Source organism: Sus scrofa, chromosome 7 (assembly GCF_000003025.6).
Source record: "Sus scrofa isolate TJ Tabasco breed Duroc chromosome 7, Sscrofa11.1, whole genome shotgun sequence".
In the NCBI taxonomy this organism is placed as follows: domain Eukaryota; kingdom Metazoa; phylum Chordata; class Mammalia; order Artiodactyla; family Suidae; genus Sus; species Sus scrofa.
Window position 1 is genome coordinate 19,897,842 of NC_010449.5, and position 20,195 is coordinate 19,918,036.

At 39.8% G+C, this 20,195-nt stretch overlaps 1 protein-coding gene across 1 annotated transcript in view; it reads right to left on the reverse strand.

The window, feature by feature from the left end:
• The window catches only part of CMAH (cytidine monophosphate-N-acetylneuraminic acid hydroxylase), a gene marked incomplete at its 5' end in the record, with an annotated part of 38,395 nt that extends 18,475 nt beyond the window's left edge, over window positions 1-19,920 (reverse strand). Inside the window, 5 exon segments of the mRNA NM_001113015.1 lie at window positions 265-412; window positions 4,077-4,267; window positions 5,882-5,991; window positions 15,373-15,464; window positions 19,717-19,920. Coding sequence (NP_001106486.1) covers window positions 265-412; window positions 4,077-4,267; window positions 5,882-5,991; window positions 15,373-15,464; window positions 19,717-19,920 — 745 coding nt within the window.

The window sequence follows — 20,195 nt, forward strand, 5'->3', positions numbered from 1 at the left end:
CTATTTTGCTTTTAATTCAATATTTGAAGAAACTGTCCTCTCTTCTGGAAAGAAATCCCCTTTTTTCAGAACTGGATTTGTTATCCATCAGAGTCATACCATGGATAATTGGAGAGGAAGACCATCTTATTTCAGCTCAAATAGAGATTTACACAGGACCATGTACAGAAAAAGTAGGCCATTGTTTCTTTAGTCTTAAAATTTCTATCTCGCCTCAAATTTATCCCAGAAAGGATAACCCAAACATGTGGAAAGAACACAGACCTGCTGCCATATTCCAAATGGCACTACATTGATATTAGTCAACTGGACGCCACTCTGATTCAGATTCCAAAATACAGGTCTTTCCGTGTTGCCAACATAAATGGGAACATCTGGTCTTCTCTCAGCAAGCTTCTTCAGTGTTGGGTAACTAGGGTCAGAAAGATATACAGGTTGAAAGGTGAAAAAATAGAATAATCTAGTATAAGAGAGAGTGTGATCCTTACACCAACACGTTGACCGAGAAGCAAGGAACTGAAAAACTAGACTCTCCCCAGAGTCCAAAAGAAGAGCTCTTTCCTCAAGGCTGACTATAACAGTGAGGAGGATTTCCTGGGAGAGTCCTCTTTATTGTTAGAACATCCCATATACCACGGCATGTATATCAAACCAGGTGTGCAAATTCCGTCTTCCACACTGATGCTGCTTTGTGCAAGGGTAGTTCTAACAGAAAGTACAGAGTGGAGAAGTTACGCCAAAGAGGTTTCTGGTTTCATCTTGATTTTCCTTTTTTTTCTCATTCCTCAGTGCAGCTCCCTCCCAGTGAGAGAAAGGTCTCGGCCATATATCTAAGAGAACGGATGGGTGCCCACCCTGGGGCAGTTTTTCAAACTTCGAAGGTTGATAGCCACACATGGTATACAGAATGAACTCCTTGTCCTTAAAGAGAGTTAGTCACTAACTAAGCAAGACAATAAAGTTTAGCACAGAGGAAAATGACATTTACCTCTTGTAGCAATCCCAAGTCAGTACACAATGAACCATCCAAGCATTTTTGAGTACTTACATAAGTTGCCAACTTTCATTTATTAGAATTTATTACATAAAAGGATTATATACTACTGTGTGGGTGGCAAAACATGAACAATAAACAAATAAATGGCTCTGTAGGTATATTTCAATCATAGTGTTACACACTTTCACATGTTATTGTATTTGATTCTCAACAAAAGACCCTTTCATCTTTTAGTGTGCTTTTAATAAATGAGGAAACACACTCAGAAATATATGACTAACAAATAGTAAATTGGTATTCAAATTCAGGCTTTCTGATCCTAAACTTGGTGCTTCTTCTATTGAAAGGAAATTCTGGAGTTCCTGTTCTGGCTCAGTGGGTTAAGGACCGACGTTGTCTCTATAAGGATGCAAGTTCCATCCCTGGCTTCACTCAGTGGATCTGGCGTTGCCCTGAGCTGCAGCATAGGTTGCAGATGCAGCTCGGATCTGCTGTTACTACGGCTGTAATGTAGGGTGGCAGCTGCAGCTTAGATTCAACCCCTAGCCTGGGAACTTTCATATGTTGCAGGTGCAACTGTAAAAAAAAAAAAAAAAAAAAAAAAAAGGCAATTCCAACTCTAATGAATGTGCTATCAGGTTTAAGAATCATATTTGTACATAGACTATAATGTCTGGTGATATAGGATATTTACTCATAAGAAAAATATAAACAAAATCAGCATATCAGCACTTATTAACCATACTAATATTCAAGTTCCAAAACTATATTTAATATGTAGAATCCAGAGGGGGAAAATCATTAGGTTTTCTTCTCTAAAAACAAGGGATTCAAAAAAAAATCAAGGATTCTTTGAACATGTCTTTAATCTCTGGGTTAACATCTAAATCTTCCACTTTAAAGGGCTTTGGGAGTTAGGATAAATGATTCTAACATGGATGTATTTTAATTTGTGATTTTTAAATTATTGACAATTCTTGCTGGTGTCTATTAATAACACTATTATAATACTCATATATTTACATAATAAAATCACATTTCTTTGACTAAAGACAGTTTTCTAAAGCATGCTGGCCCCCTCCCCCTTGTTTTTGTGAACCAATAAGGCATTATTCAGTAAATAAAGGTCAGACAAGAGCAATGGAGATAAATGACTCTGGTGTTTATTAGTTGAGCAGGTAAGAGTCAAAAAACTCAGGGTCAATTCTGTCAAGGAAATAAACTCAAAGGAGTGAAAACTGCAAGGCTTGGTAACTTTTCAGCCATAAGCTATCTGCAATACACTACCCAACTAAAGCATTGTGATACTACAGTTGAGAAGTGGCTTTTTAATGCCTGGCAACTTTGCCCACACAAGCCCCTGAAATCAAAATGAAATTGGTTTTCAGGACAGTGGTTGGGAAATGACCAGACTGAATGCCATAAAAAGTTCTTATCCTCACTAAAATGTAGTATACTCCCATAGAATATCTCTTGCTAGGACAATGGCAATAGCATCTTGTGACAGGCACTATAAAGCAATCGCCTCCTTATCTTGACACTGTTCTCTCTAAGCAAGCTGTACAAATTGACTACCACACAACATAGTTATTACACAATGCATGAACTCAGGGCTCTCATAATCCTGAAATTACAAGTTTGGTTCCAGAACCTCCTGTGGGACAAAGATATCATGTAGTAGACAAGTAGATTTTTAATCGTAGCACAATACTCCAGTGGGTGGTATTCGGTTTTTAAGTGTGTTACAGGTAATTTGTTACTAAAGCTGTTAATTACTTAAGTTTTTAAACCCTTTCCTTAAAAAGCGAGAGAACACACCTGTGCCTTCGAGATCTCATGGACTTTCAATAGAAAAATCCAGGGGCCAGTCAACCAACAAACAATGTATTTTCCCTAACCATGGACATTACTATCAAAGTATATCCTTCATGTGAACTTGTCATGTAAAGTCACAGGAAAAAAAAATAAAGTTGAAATTGCTTCATTTTAGAACACCATGGGCACTGCTGGGTATTGGCAACCTGGCAGTAGCAATACAAATTTCTCAATAAGGATGAACACATAGGACCCTGTAATGAAGCCAGGGGGTTGGGAATAGGAGCATTCACAAATATTTGTAACAGTCCATTCACAAATATTTGTGGTTTTTGTCAATGAAAGTTCCTCTTTCTCCCTCCTATTTGATCGCCTGGATTCAGGAAGTTTCCGTTTCTATCCTTAGTATCATATGGCTCTGGTTTCACTGAAGGATGTGGTGGACTCAGGGTTCAAAAGTTGAGAGCTCAGTGTTGTCGAAATGCTACAGATCAGGAGTTGGCAAAACACAGCGACCTGCTGCTGAATGCTAGGAAGGGCTTTTACCTTTTTTTAAAGGGTTGAAAGGGAAATCAAAAGGCAATCATGTTTGGTGACACAGGAAACTGTTTGTGATATTCACACGTCATTGCCTATAAAGCTGAAGGCAATCAGGCTCCTTAGGACCGACTATGGCTGCTTTTGTGCTATAATAGTAGAGTTAAGTAGTTGCAATGCCAACCATATGTCTTGTAAAACTCCAAACAGTTTACACTCTGGTCCTTTGTAGAAAATGTGTGCTGATTCCCACCATAAATGTTAAACTAAAAAAGGAAGTCAACTTTGATGATCCTTAAACTCAGAGTTTTACCAACTAGCCTGAGGGTAGGACGTGAGAGGGTCCAGGGTTATTAACCCCATGCTCCTTTCCACAATAGCTCTTCTCACATCCCAATGGTATAAAACAGGAAGGCACTTTAAAAAGGAGGCTATGCATGTTGCTATGGCAGTGGCGTAGGCCCGGGGCTACAGCTCTGATTCGACCCCTAGCCTGGGAACCTCCATATGCCACAGGTTCAGCCCTGAAAAGACAAAAAAAAAAAAAAAAAAAAAAGTTTTTAAAAAAAGAGGCTATGCAAATGCAAGCATTTATCTGAATTAGTTCTCTTTTTATCAGCCCAAGCGAATCTACCTCAGAATGAGCAGTGATTACAAAAAAAGCTGAAAACCAACAGTGCTTTTATTGCAGCATTTTCTTCGGAGTTGAGGGCTCACCCTTCCTTACCTCAGGTGGTCTGAGTGCATGTGACTGATGTAAATTAAATCTGCGCGGCTCAGCCTCTCCAGCCAATCAGATGGAGGCTCGTGTAGTAACCACCATCCTCGCGCAAAAGCAGGACCGATTAACCAAGGATCGAACACCATCCTCTTGTCTCCCAGCTTGAGGTCCATGCAGGCGTGAGTAAGGTACGTGATCTGTTGGAAGACAGTGAGATTCAGATGATCGGATCATTACCAGCCAGAAAAAGGAACTGGGCTGGTTAGCAGACAAGCCACATGGGGGACCTTTGCTCCTAAGCATGTTCAATGACACAGGACTCAAGAAAGACACAGCAGGAGCATTTCCGTAGAACACAATTCCCAGCACAGGCATTACTTTATTAGAACAGAAATGCTCATGGTGGGTTTTAGGGGTCAAACCAGTTGATTTACCCAACTCAAATCACCTCCAAGGTATTTAATTATGCTCTGTACCACAGAATATCTTTTGTTACCAGTCTTTTAGAACACAATTTACAAGGAAAGGGAGTTACAGATGTTATGGCAGACCTCTGGGGATTTAAATGGTAGGGTGGCTGTGAATAGGTATAAGAATGACTGGTTCCAGTGGGTGGACACAGTCATGCAGCCTGGCTGCACTGGCTTCTAAGGCTTTCTCACCTAAATTACTTGCGGACTCACTCAGGATGTCAAGGTCCTTTGAGAAGGGTGAAAAACAATGACTTAGAGACAGGCAGAGACTACAGGATTCTAAATCAACGCCTTACTCCCTTCCCATAGTCTGGCACGTCCACAGGAAAAATGAAAACACCAAGGAGCAGAGATAAGGTCACAGAAATCCAAATGTGAAAAGCCAGCAAAGAAGGTAGGGAGAGGTCAAGAAATCAAATGCAGGTGATTGTGCCTCTTCTGGGTAGGTTCCCATTTGTCTCCTCAAAAAAGTAAGAGCCCATTTTTACAAGCTTCCCGAATACTCCAGAAAAATTAATTTTTGGTTGTTTACCTCTCCCAAACTACCAAAGTGTTTTCTCTGGAGGAAATTCTCTCTCTCTCTCTTTTTTTTTTTTTTTTAGGGCCATACCTGCGGCATATGGAGGTTCCCAGGCTAGGGGTCCAATCTGAGCTGTAGCCGCCAGCCTACGCCACAGCCACAGCAATGCCAGATTCTTAACCCACTGAGTGAGGCCAGGGCTCGAACCCCTGTCCCCATGGATACTAGTTGGGTTCGTTAACCACTGAGCAACAACAGGAACCCCGAAATTTTCTTTTAAAAGTGGAAAAATGCACAGAAAAGTTTGTAAAGATCTTAGGGCAATGTGCAGAAACATGTAGCTGGCCATTTTATCTGACAGTGATCTGGTAGCAAGGGCAGTTTCTGAACTTCCTCCCATAGCTGTGCATGACTCTCCTTTGGGACCTCTGCTAAAAGATTTTTTTTTTAATCTAGATATATTTCCTTGTAATCCTTGCCAAGTTCCTGAGGTTCCTAAATAATGTGCTCAAGAATTTAGAATAGGGAGTTCCCTGGTGGTCTAGTGGCTAGGACTTGGTGCTTTCACCACTGCGGCTCAGGTTCAGTGCCTGGTCTGGGAGCTGAGATCCACATCAAGCCACTGCTCACCATGGAAAAAGAAAAAAAAAAAGACTTCAGAATAACTTTATTATATGTCCTAACTAGCCACTTCCAAGAATACTCAAGGTAATATAAGATGTAAAAAAAAAAAAAAAAATATATATATATATATATATAAATTGATATGTTAGCTTTATTTGTGTTTTTAAGAATATTATAATTTAACATTTCCTTACCTGCACTTCCCCAAAAGCCAAATCTTCAGGAGATCTGGGTTCTGAATCCCACGGGTTAGGAGGATTTAGTTCTAGAAGCAAAACTCCATTTTCTTCATCCTTTTCTACAACTAGAAGCAAAGGTGGACAAATCTGGATAATCAACCAAAAAATGACTTTTAAAAAGCATCGCTAAGACAGAAATGCATGGCTCAAGTACATGGAGTAGACAAATCAAAGCAAAATCAAAATAAAAGGCAACGCTCATTTGGGTCAAGCAACATCTGCAGAGATGAGGGCTGAAGACCAATACTGTTCATCTCGCTATTCACATTCCACGTAAGGAACTCATGAGATCGCAGATGTGTCAGAGACACAGGCACACCACCACCAACTTCATTACAATCAAATGAATGATTGATAGAGATGAGTTCAAGGTGCTGTGGAAGTGTCTCGGAAGGAAAACCTTGTTTGGTTGTAAGAGTCAAAGCTGATTTCAAATAGGAGGTAATCCTCCAGCTGAACTTGAAAGACAAAGTATTTGGGGGCTGACAAAAGAGATGTGATGATGGGATATCTCTTTTGGATAAAAGATAAAAGGACAACATAAAAGATAAAAGAACAGCATGTGCAAAGGCATGGAGGCATGGGAGAGCTGGATGTTCACAAATGACTGGAATTTTATGACCAAGGAGAATGGTGTCTGAACCAGGTGGGAGAGACAGGTAGGTCAGAGTGGGTCATGAAGGACCCTAGATTCCCAACTAAGGAGGCGTCTGGATTTCATCCTGTGGCAATGAGGGGTCAATGAAGAATTTTAAGCAATTGTGGCAGGCATGCTGGTGGCTTGCGCAAAACCTATTCTCTCCTTCTCCCTTACTATTAGCATCCTAATTGTGTGATGGTACACCTATTTAAAGATTTCCCAGCCCCCTGGCAGTTATGAGTGGCTATGTAGACCTAGCACTATGTGCAGTTTACATAGTTCTGGCGGGTGAGACGTAAGCAGACGTCTACTTCAGAAGTCTCACGGGACTTGCAGGAACACATTTATTTCCCCGACAAAGAGGGACAACTCAAGAGACCAGCACTGTCTCCCCTTCATCCCTTCATATTTCCCCCTCTTGTGTGGAATTTGACTGCCATGCTTGGAGGAGCACAAGCCATCTTGAGATGCTGAAGAATAGAGCCAGACACTGAGGATAGAACAGGAGGTGATAGGGAATTTGGCTCCTTGATAAACACAGAACAACCATAATGCCCAGGATTACCTGCTTGGGATCTAAGAAAAACAACCTCCTATATGATTGAGCACTTTTGCCTGGTTTTTCTATTGCACTGGCTGAAAGCAATACCTAAGTGCTATAGCAAGGGAGAATTAAAATCAGAACTTAATTTTAGAAAGACCCGCTGTGAGGCACATGGAGAGGATCAATTGGAGGGAGGCAAGACCATGTTTGAGAGTCCTCTCTGTTGTTCTGGAAGGCTATCAGCAAACCACTAATGGACATGTGCTTGGGAGACAGATGGCCTGTTTCTAGCCCTCACTCTCCCACTTAATAGCTTATTAGCTAGAGGACCTTGAGCAACTTATTTGACTTCTCCAGTGTTTTTATCTCTAACCCTGGCTATCTCCACACACAGTTAATCCTATTACTGCCAGCAATTTTATTCATTACTAAATGAAAGCAGATGAGGTCCCAAGCCAAAGCAAACCTTGTGGAAATGGCATTGCCGCCCTGCCCTCAAAGACGAGCACTTTCCTACTTTATTCAAAGGACATTAAAAAATGTTTTGTGGGAGTTCCCACTGTAGTGCAGTGGGTTAAGAATCCAACTGCAATGGCTCGGGTAGCTGTGGAAATGCAGGTTTGATCCCTAGCCGGGCACAGTGGGTTAAAGGATCCAGCATTGCCACAGCTGCAGTGTAGGGCACAGCTGCAACTTGGAGCCTGGATTCAACCCCTGGCCCAGAAACTTTCATATGCTGTGGGCATGGCCCTTTAAAAAATGTTTTGCTTACATTTTCCAAATGAATATTAATTATACTCACTTTAAGACAACTGCTAGTGGAAGAAACTGAAGTAAAAATTACCCGTAAAATGAAAAATGGCACAAATGAAACTTTCCCCAGAAAAGAAAATCATGGACATGGAGAACAGACTTGTGGTTGCCAAGAGGGAGGAGGAGGGAGTGGGATGGACTGGGAGTTTGGGGTTAATAGAGCAAACTATTGCATTTAGGGAGTTCCCATCGTGGCTCAGTGGTTAATGAATCCGACTAGGAACCATGAGGTTGCCGGTTTGATCTCTGGCCTCACTCAGTGGGTTAAGGATCCGGTGTTGCCGTGAGCTTTGGTGTAGGTTGCAGATGAGGCTTGGATCCCGAGTTGCTGTGGCTGTGGTGTAGGCTGGCAGCTGCAGCTTCAATTTGACCCCTAGCCTGGGAACCTACCTATGCCAAGGGTGAGGCCCCAGAAAAGACAAAAAAAAAAAAAAAAAGACAAAAAAACCCCAAAACACATATACAATAGATGCAAACTATTGCATTTGGAATGGAAAAGCAATGAGACCCTGCTGAATAGCAGAGGGACTATATCTAGTCACTTGTGATGGATGCATATTATCTGCATCCTGGGCTGCAATTTCCTGATCTGTCAAATAGGATTATGATACATACTTTGCAGAGTTGTTGTAGGGATTAAGTGATATAATAAATCCTAAAGTGTCACTATGCCTAGCACAGAGAAGGCACGTAATAAATGATAGTATTATTATGGCAATTATTTCACCCTCAAGGAATAAAGAATTAAAAAGGAGGTTCAAGACTGAACAAACAGGAGTTACTATCATGGCTCAGTGGTTAACGAAACTGACTGGAAACTCAGGTTCGATCCCTGGCCCTGCTCAGTGGGTTAAGGATCCGGCATTGCCACGAACTGTCATATAAGTTGGACCCCGCTTTGCTGCAGTTGTTGTGTAGGCTGGCAGCTGTAGCTCCAATTTGACCTCTAGCCTGGGAACCTCCATATGCTGTGGGTGCAGCCTTAAAAAGACAAGAGACAAAAAAAAAAAAAAAAAAAAAAAAACCCACAAAGATTCAAGAAACAAAATTATATGCTAGCACATAACCAGTTCAAAAATACAAGGAATTGGGAATTCCCATTGTGGCTCAGCAGAAACGAATCTGACTAGTGTCCATGAGGTCATGAGGAGACAGATTCGATCTCTGGCATTGCTCAGTGGGTTAACAATCTGGCATTACCAAGAGCTGTGGTTAAGTCACAGATGCAGCTTGGATCCCATGTTGCTGTGGCTGTGGAGTAGGCTGGCAGCTGTAGCTCCAGTTGGACCCCTAGCCTGGAACTTCCATATGCCACAGGTGCAGCCCTAAAAGCAAAACAAAACAAAACAAACAAACAAAAACCCAAAAAAACCGACCAACAAACAACAACAAAAATCCCAAGGAATTACAGGAGACTTTCAGAAAACTACATCGATATCCATGCTTAAGGATTTTCCTTCTTTAGAAGTGTTCTTTTTCAAGAAAAGCAGGAAAAACTGAGTCTGCAGTTCTTAACTATTATTTCAAAGCCAATACCATAAAAGTTTTTATGCCCCTTGCTCAAAGATAAATTGCATTTATGCACTGAAGAAAATCATGACATCTGCCAACTGCCTGCATCTTTATAGAATGTGGTATCCTTACTTTGACCACATAAACTAATGACATCTAAGTTATTTGGATTATGACTTAATATTTAACCAGAAGAACAAACAAATGGAATTCATTAAAATTTTTAATAGGGAGGAATAATGAAGAGGAATTATAATAAAAACATATTAGAAAACTATAATAATTAAATCATAGATAATTGGCATAAGGACGAAGAGAGGATCCTAATTAAATAACAGTTTAATATAGTCTAAGAGAAGGACCATAAATTAGTGGAAGAGGAAGGGCTGCCTGATACACAGTGCTGTGCAATGGTTAGTTAAGTATTCCAGGTGCTTAAAGACACAAAGAAAAGCAACCAAGTGCTTAAAAAGTATGAAAAAAATGGCATATCACAGGGGGGACTTCTAAGTTTAATAGCAATGGAAATAATTCCAATGGAAAATCTTAGTAGATAGAAAAGTAAAATGAAAAATTTCTACCACCTAAGAAAATGGGCAAACACACTTGGAATATATAAGCATCGTATTTGAAAAACAAGTATAATTTAAAACAATGATGCTATTTTTGGTTCAAATGAGGAACGTTTGAAAAACTAGAATGCCCTGAGCTGATAAGGAATGAGGAGAAAAGGCAGGCTGATTAAGTAGTTAATGGGAACAAAAATTGGTTGGGTTCTAAAAAAATGGATTATAATGCAATACACATTAAAGAATGGGTAAATGAATAGTGGACTCATTCATTCATTTAGGACCTCAAGTTAAGAGGATTATGTTAACCATATTTCTCAGTTCATGACACATTATATTCAGTCCAGGCAGAGCTACTTACTTACTCCCTTTATCTTTGTTTTCTACTCTTCTTTACTCTCCTCCCCTGTAGGCAACCATTTGAAAGTTCATGCAAAATATTTACTACATTGTATGTGTGCATCTTTAATTTTTATAAATGGTATTGGGTTTCCAGGCTGTTTCTTACTCTTTTTCATTCAAATCTATGTTTCTAAGATACATTCATGTTGCCATGTGGACATCTCATCTCTAACTGGAGTTTCACATACCCTGGTGCCACATTTTATTGATTCATGCTCCCAGGGGTGGACCCATAGATTCTGCCACAACAGGATTTCTTTGGTACATAAACAGGCGTGGGATTGATGGGCCACAGTGTATTCATAAACCTGCTCTGCCTAACCACTGTCAGATTACTTTCCCACATGACTGCACCGGCCATACTCCCACCACAGGCATGACGATTTTATATCCTTTATCCCTGACATTTGATATCACCTTTGTTTCTAACTTTTTATCAGTCAAAAAGATGTAAAGTAAAGCACCTCATTGCTTCAGTCTGTAGTTTTCTAATAATTAATAGGTTTGAGCATATTTTCATGTGCTTATTGACTTTTGGAGATTTTTCTTTTGTAAAATGCTAGTTCATATCCTTTCTTAATTTTTGTATTTTCTTAATTTTTATATTGGGTTTCCTATCTTTTTCTTGTCGATTTGCATTACTTCCTCCTATAAGCTGGATAATATTCCCTCATTGGTTGTAAATATTGCAAAATAATCACTCAAACTATCATATGTTCTTTAACTTTGTCCATGGGGTCTTCCAGTTCATAGAAATCTGTAGTGTATCGATGATATCTTATTCACTAGGTTTGTGTATATGTGTGTTTCTTTTTTCTTTCTTTTTTCCCTTTGGGCTGTACTTTTGAAGTATTGTTTGAAAAGTCAAGAAGTATCAGTAATCTCTAGGTCACAAAAATAGTCTACATTTCTTCCATTACTTTCATAGTCTTACCTTCCTCATTTGAGCTATCAGTCCATGTGAAGCCCATCTTTATGTTAAAGTATGAGGTGTTAAAAAAAATGGGCGGGAGTTCCCGTCGTGGCACAGTGGTTAACAAATCCGACTAGGAACCATGAGGTTGCGGGTTCGATCCCTGGCCTTGCTCAGTGGGTTAACGATCCGGCGTTGCCTGAGCTGTGGTGTAGGTTGCAGACACGGCTCGGATCCAGCGTTGCTGTGGCTCTGGCGTAGGCCGGTGGCTACAGCTCCAATTCGACCCCTAGCCTGGGAACCTCCATATGCTGTGAGAGCGGCCCAAGAAAATGGCAAAAAGACAAAAAAAAAAAAAAAAAAAAAAAATGGGCGAAAGCATGAGTTAGTCATATCCTTTTGCCAGTAATTCATTTGTCTCACAGAAACAACTCCAAACACAAAGCAGCTCTTACGCACAATGATCACAGTTTCGTTTTGATGGAAAAAAAAAATTATGAACAGTCTAAATTTCAACAACAGAAAAATGGCTAAATAAATCATGTAAGTTAATATTTAATGTAAACATACTTTATAATTGTGTATATATGGAATCTGACCTAACATGACTACTATAATAATTTTAACAAGACAAAAAACAGGATAAAAAAAGTAATATATAAAATAATTACAATTGACTGGAACAACTAGATAGAAGATGAACAAGGAAATAGAAGACTCGAACAGCACTATAAACTAACTAGACCTAACAGACAAAAAAAGCACATTCCACCAGCAGCAGAATACACATTCTTCTCAAGTACATTTGGAATATTCTCCAGCATAAACTATGTTATATAAACGTTTCAATAAATTTTAAAAGATCAGTCATACAAAGTATGTTCTCTGACCACAATGAAATGAAATTAGATACTAATAAGAGAAGAAAGTTGGAAAATTCACAAATATGTGGAAATTAAACAACATACTTCTAAATACAAACAGTTTAGGAAAGAAATCACAACAGAAATTACAAAATGCTTTGATACAAATACAAATAAAAACATAACATGCTGAAACATAGAATGCAGCTAAAACAATGCAGTGCATAGAAGGAAATTTATATCTGTACACACCTATAATAAAAAGAAAGATCTCAAATAAAAAAACTAAACTTCCACCTTAAGAAATTAGAAAAAGAAGATCAAACTAAACACAAAGCAAACAGAAGGAAGGAAATAAGAAAAAAAATTAGAGCTAAATGGAATTTAGACCGGGAAAACAAGAGAAAATCAATGAAGATAAATGTTTGTTTTTTGAGGGAGTTCTCGTCATGGTGCTTCAGAAATGAATCCGACTAGGAACCTGAGGTTGCAGGTGTGATCCCTGGCCGAGCTGTGGTGTAGGTCACAGATGCAGCTTGGATCTGGCATTGCTATGGTTGTGGTATAGGCCAGCAGCTGTAGCTCCGATTAGACCTCTAGCCTGAGAACTTCCATATGCCTCAGGTGCAGCCTTAAAAAGCAAAAAAAAAAACCAAAAAACAAACAAAACAAAAAAGTTAGTTATTTGAAAAGATTAATACAATTACAAACCTTTAGCTAAACTGACCAAGAAAAAAGAGAAAAGACCCAAATTACTACAGCCAGGAATTAAAAGGGGGATATTACTATCAATCTAAATAATCCAAATGAAATGGAGAAAGTCCTAGGAAGAAACAAATGAACAAAACTGACTCAAGAAGAACTAGAACGTCTGAGGAGCAGACCCATAACAAATTAAAGAGATTTAATTAGTAATCAAAAAACTTTTCACAAAGATTAGCCATGGCCCAGATGGCTTCACTGGTGAATCTGACCAAATGTTTAAAGAAGAATCAATACCAATATACTTCACAAACTCTTCCAATAAATAGAAAAGGAGGGAACACTTCTCAATTCATTCTATGAGAGCAGTAATTATTACTCTGATCCCCAAACCAGACAAAGATATCACACAAAGAGAAAACTACAGACCAATATTCCTTATGAATATGGACATAGAAATCCTTAATTGAATATTAGCAAATATAATTTAGCACTATAAAAAAGAATTATGACCATGAGCAAGTGGGGTTTATGCTAGCTTGATTCAATATAGGAACATCCATGGAGACAGTAAGTAGATTAGTGGTTGCCAGGGGCTGAGGGAAGAAGGGAATGGACTGCTAATAGTTAGAAGGTTTCTTTGGGGGATGATGTGAATGACCTGGAATTATATAGTGATAGTAATAGCACAACATGTGAAAATACTAAAAACCATTGAGTCAAACACTCTAAAAGGGTAAATTTTATGGTACCTGAATTGTATTCCAAAAAAGGAGAAGGAGGAAGAGGAGGCAGGGGAGAGGCGGGGAAGGGGACCAAGGTGACAACTGGCAGATACCAAAACAGTGATGAAATGTAGGTGAGAGTCTTCTTCCTTCTACTTTCCTAACATCTACCTTTTTTAATGATGACCACACAATGCTATTTATTTAACAATAAAACCAAATAATCTCAGCTCACATGGGATTGAGCCATCTTTTCTTTCTTGGGATGTGGTATGAAATCACTACAGTATTGGTAGCACTGTACTGAAAAGTGGGTTCTGTTAACAAAATTTTCTACTCTCACAACATTACCTTACTGGAGCAGAGGCTGAAAACTGCAGTGGGTCTTGTTATTTCCAGTCCTCCACTGACCCTACTGACAACTCTGGCCCTGCCCTTCACCTGCCGTGGCAGTGAACATCAACGCTTTGCATCATTTCCTGGCCTCAGTCTATTTTCCAGTTTACCCAACTTTCTGCTGGGTGGGAAATCCCTCCTTCCTGCTCCACAGGACCCAGTCACAAGGCATATGGCAGACTATTTGAGTCATACATATACAAGCAAATCATTACTCTGTACTCTGTCGTAACACGTTCTGAACATTTAACAGATGTTCTTTCAACAACCCAGTAAAATCACTACTACCAATATTATCTCCCATTGAGGAAACTAAAGAACAGAGACTAACCCACCTAAAGTCATTTAATTGCATGTTTGAGCATCAGGATATGAACCCACGCTAGTGAGCCCATTCACTCTTAACCATTTTGCTAAAAGGTCTCACTATAGGTCTTATCCAAAAGACTTAGCTCCCTTAAGGAGCTTTAAGTTTCTGGGTTACATACTCATAAAGTAGATGGTACCTACCAAACAGTTTAAGACAGTCAAACTTTTGCTTCTTATCTCTTTTTTTTTTAATCAGATGAATTAAATAGTATTTGTACAGCACATGTAACCAGTTCCTGCTAACAATGTGATCTGAAGATTTCCTAGGCTAGGTCAACAGACAAAGGGTGGGGGCTTTCTGGCAAAAGAAGGAAATGGTTCAGGCATCCCTTTGAGGGGCAAGGTGAGAATTAGTCAATATTTCCAAAAGTCATTTAATTGTGTTAGATCAAATCTACTTTTTTATTTATATAACAGTCATTCTAAAACAGTGTGTAAAAGCAGTTTTAAGAATCTTCCCAAGTAACTTTTTATACTGATAGACATTTTTAATCACTTAGAACAGAGACAAATTTATTCCTATGATTAAGCCCTTCTTACTCATATTTCTATAGGCTTTCTTGAGTAGGAAGAAGGAAAAAGTAGAAGTGGAGCCAGCATGAGAATCACACAGAAGCTGTAGCCTCTAACGTGTGCCAGAAAGAGTCATGGAATTTGAAGGACTTTATTTCCCAACTGAATTGTGAGTTTCATTATAACGTCTCATTATATCATCTCATTTACGCCGACTCTATCTTATCCATCTTTGTATTTCTTAATACCTAGTGCAATGTTTACACATGGTAAGGTCTCATCAAATACTTACTGAACAAATGAATGAATGAAGGGATTTTTTAGAGAAAACTTGCCTAGAATTTTCAGTGATGGTTACTTTTAAAATACCTCAGTTTAAAATCAGAATGCATCCAAGGCTTCTAATGAGATTGGAAACAAGTTGACAAGAGGGACCCCAATGACAGTAACAGCAGAAAACATTGATCAGTATTGATGGTATTTACCCAGTTCGTCTTGACAGAAGCTTCCAGGAGGATTGATATACTTCATGCTGCTTACATCTAACTTCCAGTTGTGTTTTGTGCATTTAACAGACCTGGATGGAAAATTGTACTTAGGTTTATGAAATGGTGAAAATAAATATTAATCTATTTAAGGCTTAAATGCATTATTCTGTGATCAAAGTAAACGACTGTAGTTGGTTGAACACAAAACTCATGAAAGGAAAAAAATAGCTAATATTCAAATATCCAAGGAAATATAAACTCATCATCAGTAGGTGATTTTGAAAGTGAAGATATTTTTTCCTTGTATTTGATTTTTGTCAGTTTGATTTGTATGTGACTTTGCACATTTCTCCTTGGGTTTATCCTGTATGAGACTCTTCGTGTTTCCCTGACTTGAGTAAAGTGAAGATAAACATCATGGCACAAAATAACGTGTTAGAGATCAGCAGAGCCATCAGAATAAAGTCTGCTTTGGAGTTCCAACTGTGGCTCAGCAGGTTAGGAACCTGAGCAGTATCCATGAGGATGTGTGTTCAATCCCTGGCATTGTTCAATGGGTTAAGGATCCAGCATTGCTGCAAGCTGCAGTGTAGGTCACAGATGCAGCTCAGATCTGGCATTGCTGTGGCTGTGGCATAGGCTGGCAGCTGCAGCTCTAATTTGACCGCTAGCCTAGGAACTTCTATATGCTATGGGTGCAGCCCTTAAAATTTTTTTTTTTTTTAAAGAATAAAGTCATCTTTAAGGATGACTCTCATACAAAAGCTAAGCTGAGTAAGATCCAAGTGGGGCCAGTATAAGGAAATAATGTAGTAATAAAGATTATCTGTGATTTAATAGTCACACTATAACCCTTGGCCCCTAGTATAGTGTACTAAACCTAAGATCAACTCAAATTTTCATTTGTCTAAGAAAAAAGACTTCCTGATTGTTTAAAGATTTCTGATCATGGTTGCCAGATAAAATACAGGAAAAATATAAATTTCAGATAAATAAAAAATAATTTTAAAATGTCTTACACAATATTGAACATATATTGGAAATTTGTTTATCTGTAATTCAAATTTAACTACTCAGCTTTGCATTTTTATTTGTTAACTCTGGCAACACTGCTTCAGAATGAGAATCAGATTAATTGTAGCAACAAAGGAGGCTTAGTAATATTTTTTCCATTTCTTACCAGACGGTGATAGGGATGTGATAGTTGGAGATAGGGCCTAAAAGTTCCATTTCCTCTCCATATTTGGTAGTCTGTCTGGCTGTCTTTCTTTCTTTCTTTTTGCTTTTTAGGGCTGCACCTTTCTTTTTGCTTTTTAGGGTGGCATATGGGGGTTCCCAGGAGAGGGGTTGAATCGGAGCTGCAGCAACACCATATCCTTAACCCACTTAGCGAGGCCAGGCATCAAACCTGTGTCCTCATGGATACTAGTTAGATTCATTTCTGCTGTGTCCCAGTAGGAACTCCCATATTTTGGTAGTGTTTCCAGTCAAGTTTTTTTTTAAACAGTTCAAGATTTTTTTTTTTTTTTAACAGACAAATATGTCTTCAACCAGAAATATCAGATTGTTTAAGCTAACAATGTCTATTTTCACTTATATATCAGTAAACTATGCTGATTTTTTCCAAGCTTCATTACAATCAAGAATTTTTAATGCTCTTTTCTAGTAACAAGGCAGAAAACATATTCAAACTTCGACTTATGGAGGATATTTTGTGACACTTCCTTTCTCATCAATGAGTAACTAACAACTATCATGGCTCAGAGGTTAACGAATCTGACTCGTATCTATGAGGACGAGAGTTTGATCCCTGGCCTCGATCAGTGGGTTAAGAATCCAGTGTTGCCGTGAGCTCTGGTGTAGGTCAAAGATTGGCTCGAATTGTGCATTGCTGTGGCTGTGGTGTAGGCCAGCAGCTACAGCTCACATTGGATCCCTAGCCTGGGAACCTCCATATGCCATGGGTGCGGCCCTAAAAAAAAAAAAAAAAAAAAAAAAAAAAAAAAAAAAAGATGAAATAAATAAATTAACAAAAATTGAAAACATTCCAAATGCAGCTATTCAGCAGGCTGGGTCGTTAAAGGAGAAATGTGGCAGTGTCACAACTGCTCATGGGCAGTAGGCAGAAAGGAGAGAGAGGACAGCTTCATGTGCCAAGAGGCTGTGAAATTAGATTGACAAAATGAGGACCACAGCTTATGAGAGTTCCTGATCTTGATTATGTACAAAGAAGAAAAATGGCTGAGGAAGGGAAGGTGGAACAGGTAGGTCACTGCCCTTGACTGTATCGTGGAAGAGATATTTCAGGTGAATTGCTGCACAGAGAGCCTAAGTAGAAGCAGCCAAATTTGGAGAGATGGATGGGGGAGTGTACCATGTAAACTGCTCTTGGGATGGAGTTTCAGCATATAAATGCTTGGGGAGCTGTATCTGGGAGCAAAGCTGGGTGAATCTGGCTCCCCACCTGCAGCAGAGCTAAGATGGTGCCATCTCCATGTTAGCCTGCCAACAGAATAGGTTGAAACTGGGATCGTTCACCCCCTAAGGCTTTGGGTGAAGGAGAGGAAGACCAGTCTGTGGCAAAGCAATTACCATATTAAGCTGAGCAAGCCAGATTCAAGAACAGCCTGAATTCCTGTAAAGAACCTCTGTTCCTAAGCTACGCAAGATCATGGCAGAGTAATAATAATAGCAAATGTAAGTGACATTTATTGAGCATGTATCATATGCCAGACATTATTTTAAGTGCTTTAGTGTATGAAATCACTCCATCCTCTCAGTAGCCAGACAGAGAAGGCTTTGTCTACTTTCATTTTCACTTTATGAGGAAGAAGAGCGAGGCCCAGAAAGGCTAAGAAATGTGTCCGAGGTCACAGAGCTGCTAAGTGGTGGAGCCAGGCTTCTAAACCAAGCAGTTTGCAAGGAAAGACCATGCTCTTAATCATAAAGCTGCAACACTCCCTTAAACAACTGGCTAAGACAACACCACAGGACATGGCCCACTAAGGAGAAAAAAGGACAGAGAAAAAGCAGAGTCCCCGGGCCACAAGTCGGAAGACCTCAAGGCCTGCACGTGCCTGCAGAAGCTTCTTGGTGACAGAACAACCTATGGCTGAGGTCTCCCTAACTTGAAACCACCCAGAAGATGCAAGGGACTCAAAAGCAGTCTGTCAGCAAACAACCAAGAGGTTCTTCCAGAGTAGGCTGCCTACCAAAAGTATGTCCCATGCAGTGCCTGAAACATATCTAACTAAAAATATATTCGTTGTTTATCTGAAATGCAAATTTGACTGGGCACCCTCTATTTGCCTAATCTAGCAACCCTATCTGCAGAGCCAAGCAAGCTACAGGTATGACAGCACTTAACCTGGGAGCTGGGCCCTGAAGCTAAGTATGCAGTGATGCAAGTCTGTGGGCCAGTGTAAGAAGATTCCAGACTTGGGTGGTGATCTTCTATACAGTTAGAGCAGGGAGTTCTTGGACAGCTACCAGTTACCTCTGAGTCCATTCGCACTAAACTGCCCACAGATGACCTGAGAAATAAGATTGACGACACGACACGGTGGAAGACAAGCCTAATATGGAAACGGCTGAAACACTACGAGAGTCAAGTTAGGCTGAAGCAAAGCTTGAAAGATGGGGTCAATCCCTCATTCATTATCAGTGGTGAGCATCAGGCTGACAAAACACCTCCACCCAGAACTCCCCCTGGCTCTGCAAGCTGTGCTAGCTCTTTGTCAATCACTGAAAAGAAAGCCCAACCATCCTATCCTAGAATTGCTCCTGAGATGGGGAGGCAAGCGATATGCAGGTTTAATCAAGGGGCTGGGGAAAAGGCGTACCAGCACTCGTTCTTCCAAGAAATGATCAGAAGAGCCGCTGTTGAGGCCAGGTGCAGCTAGAGCTCTGCCATTTTTCGGGTTTTCATCAGGGAAAGTCTCTCTGTTCTAGGGCAGTGTTTGGACAAGCACTCACCTCACACACACACACTTCTGAGAGAGCAGGAAAGGAAATCCAAAAGAGGCTTGAGTCTTTGAATATAAAAGCTGGTAAACACACACACACACACACACACACACACACACACTCCTTAGAAGTTTCACTGTTTATCAACTAGGAATACATTTTAAACAATAGTTCTTCAGAGAGGATGGGAAATTAAGTCAAGGTCATAAATCAAAATCAGAGAGCTGCCGTAAAGGAGCTTAAGAAAAAGTTAGGCATGTGCTGGGGGAAATAGCATGTTGATTGGATCATTTAAAATTTCTCAATGAGCACATTTCCTGCCAAACCTAATTGGGAGAAAGGATCGCCAGGGAGAAAGCAAAGGATTCTCAGTACCTTCCATTTAGATCCTCAATGTCTTTAATGAAGAGGCCTCCTTGGTGCTTGCACATGTTCTTACATGCCTTCAGGCGGCTCTTATTCTTAAATAAGATGTAATCCTTGCCAGTGCTCTTATTTCGAACAAAATTGATTCCTTCCTTGAGATTGGCAGCTTCGGCAGGTGAGAGGCACAACAGGATCTCCGTCGTTTGTTCGATGCTATGAAAAGGCAAATGTTTTAGCAGATTAATACTGTTAGATTTTAAGAGAGAATCCCTGAGCATTGACAGCTCCACAGGTCTTTTTTATGAAAATACGTTTGAAAGCCCTCCCTCCAAGTCCCCAAGCTTGGTGGCTACCTGCTGGGGCAAATTTCTCCCCTCCTTTCAATGGCCATCCTACCCATCAAGGGTTTATCTCCGCCTTCCCTGACAGCTAAAGCCCCCTCTCACTTGCCTGCTCATAGTCTGTCGTTGCCTCTCTCCAGGTATTAA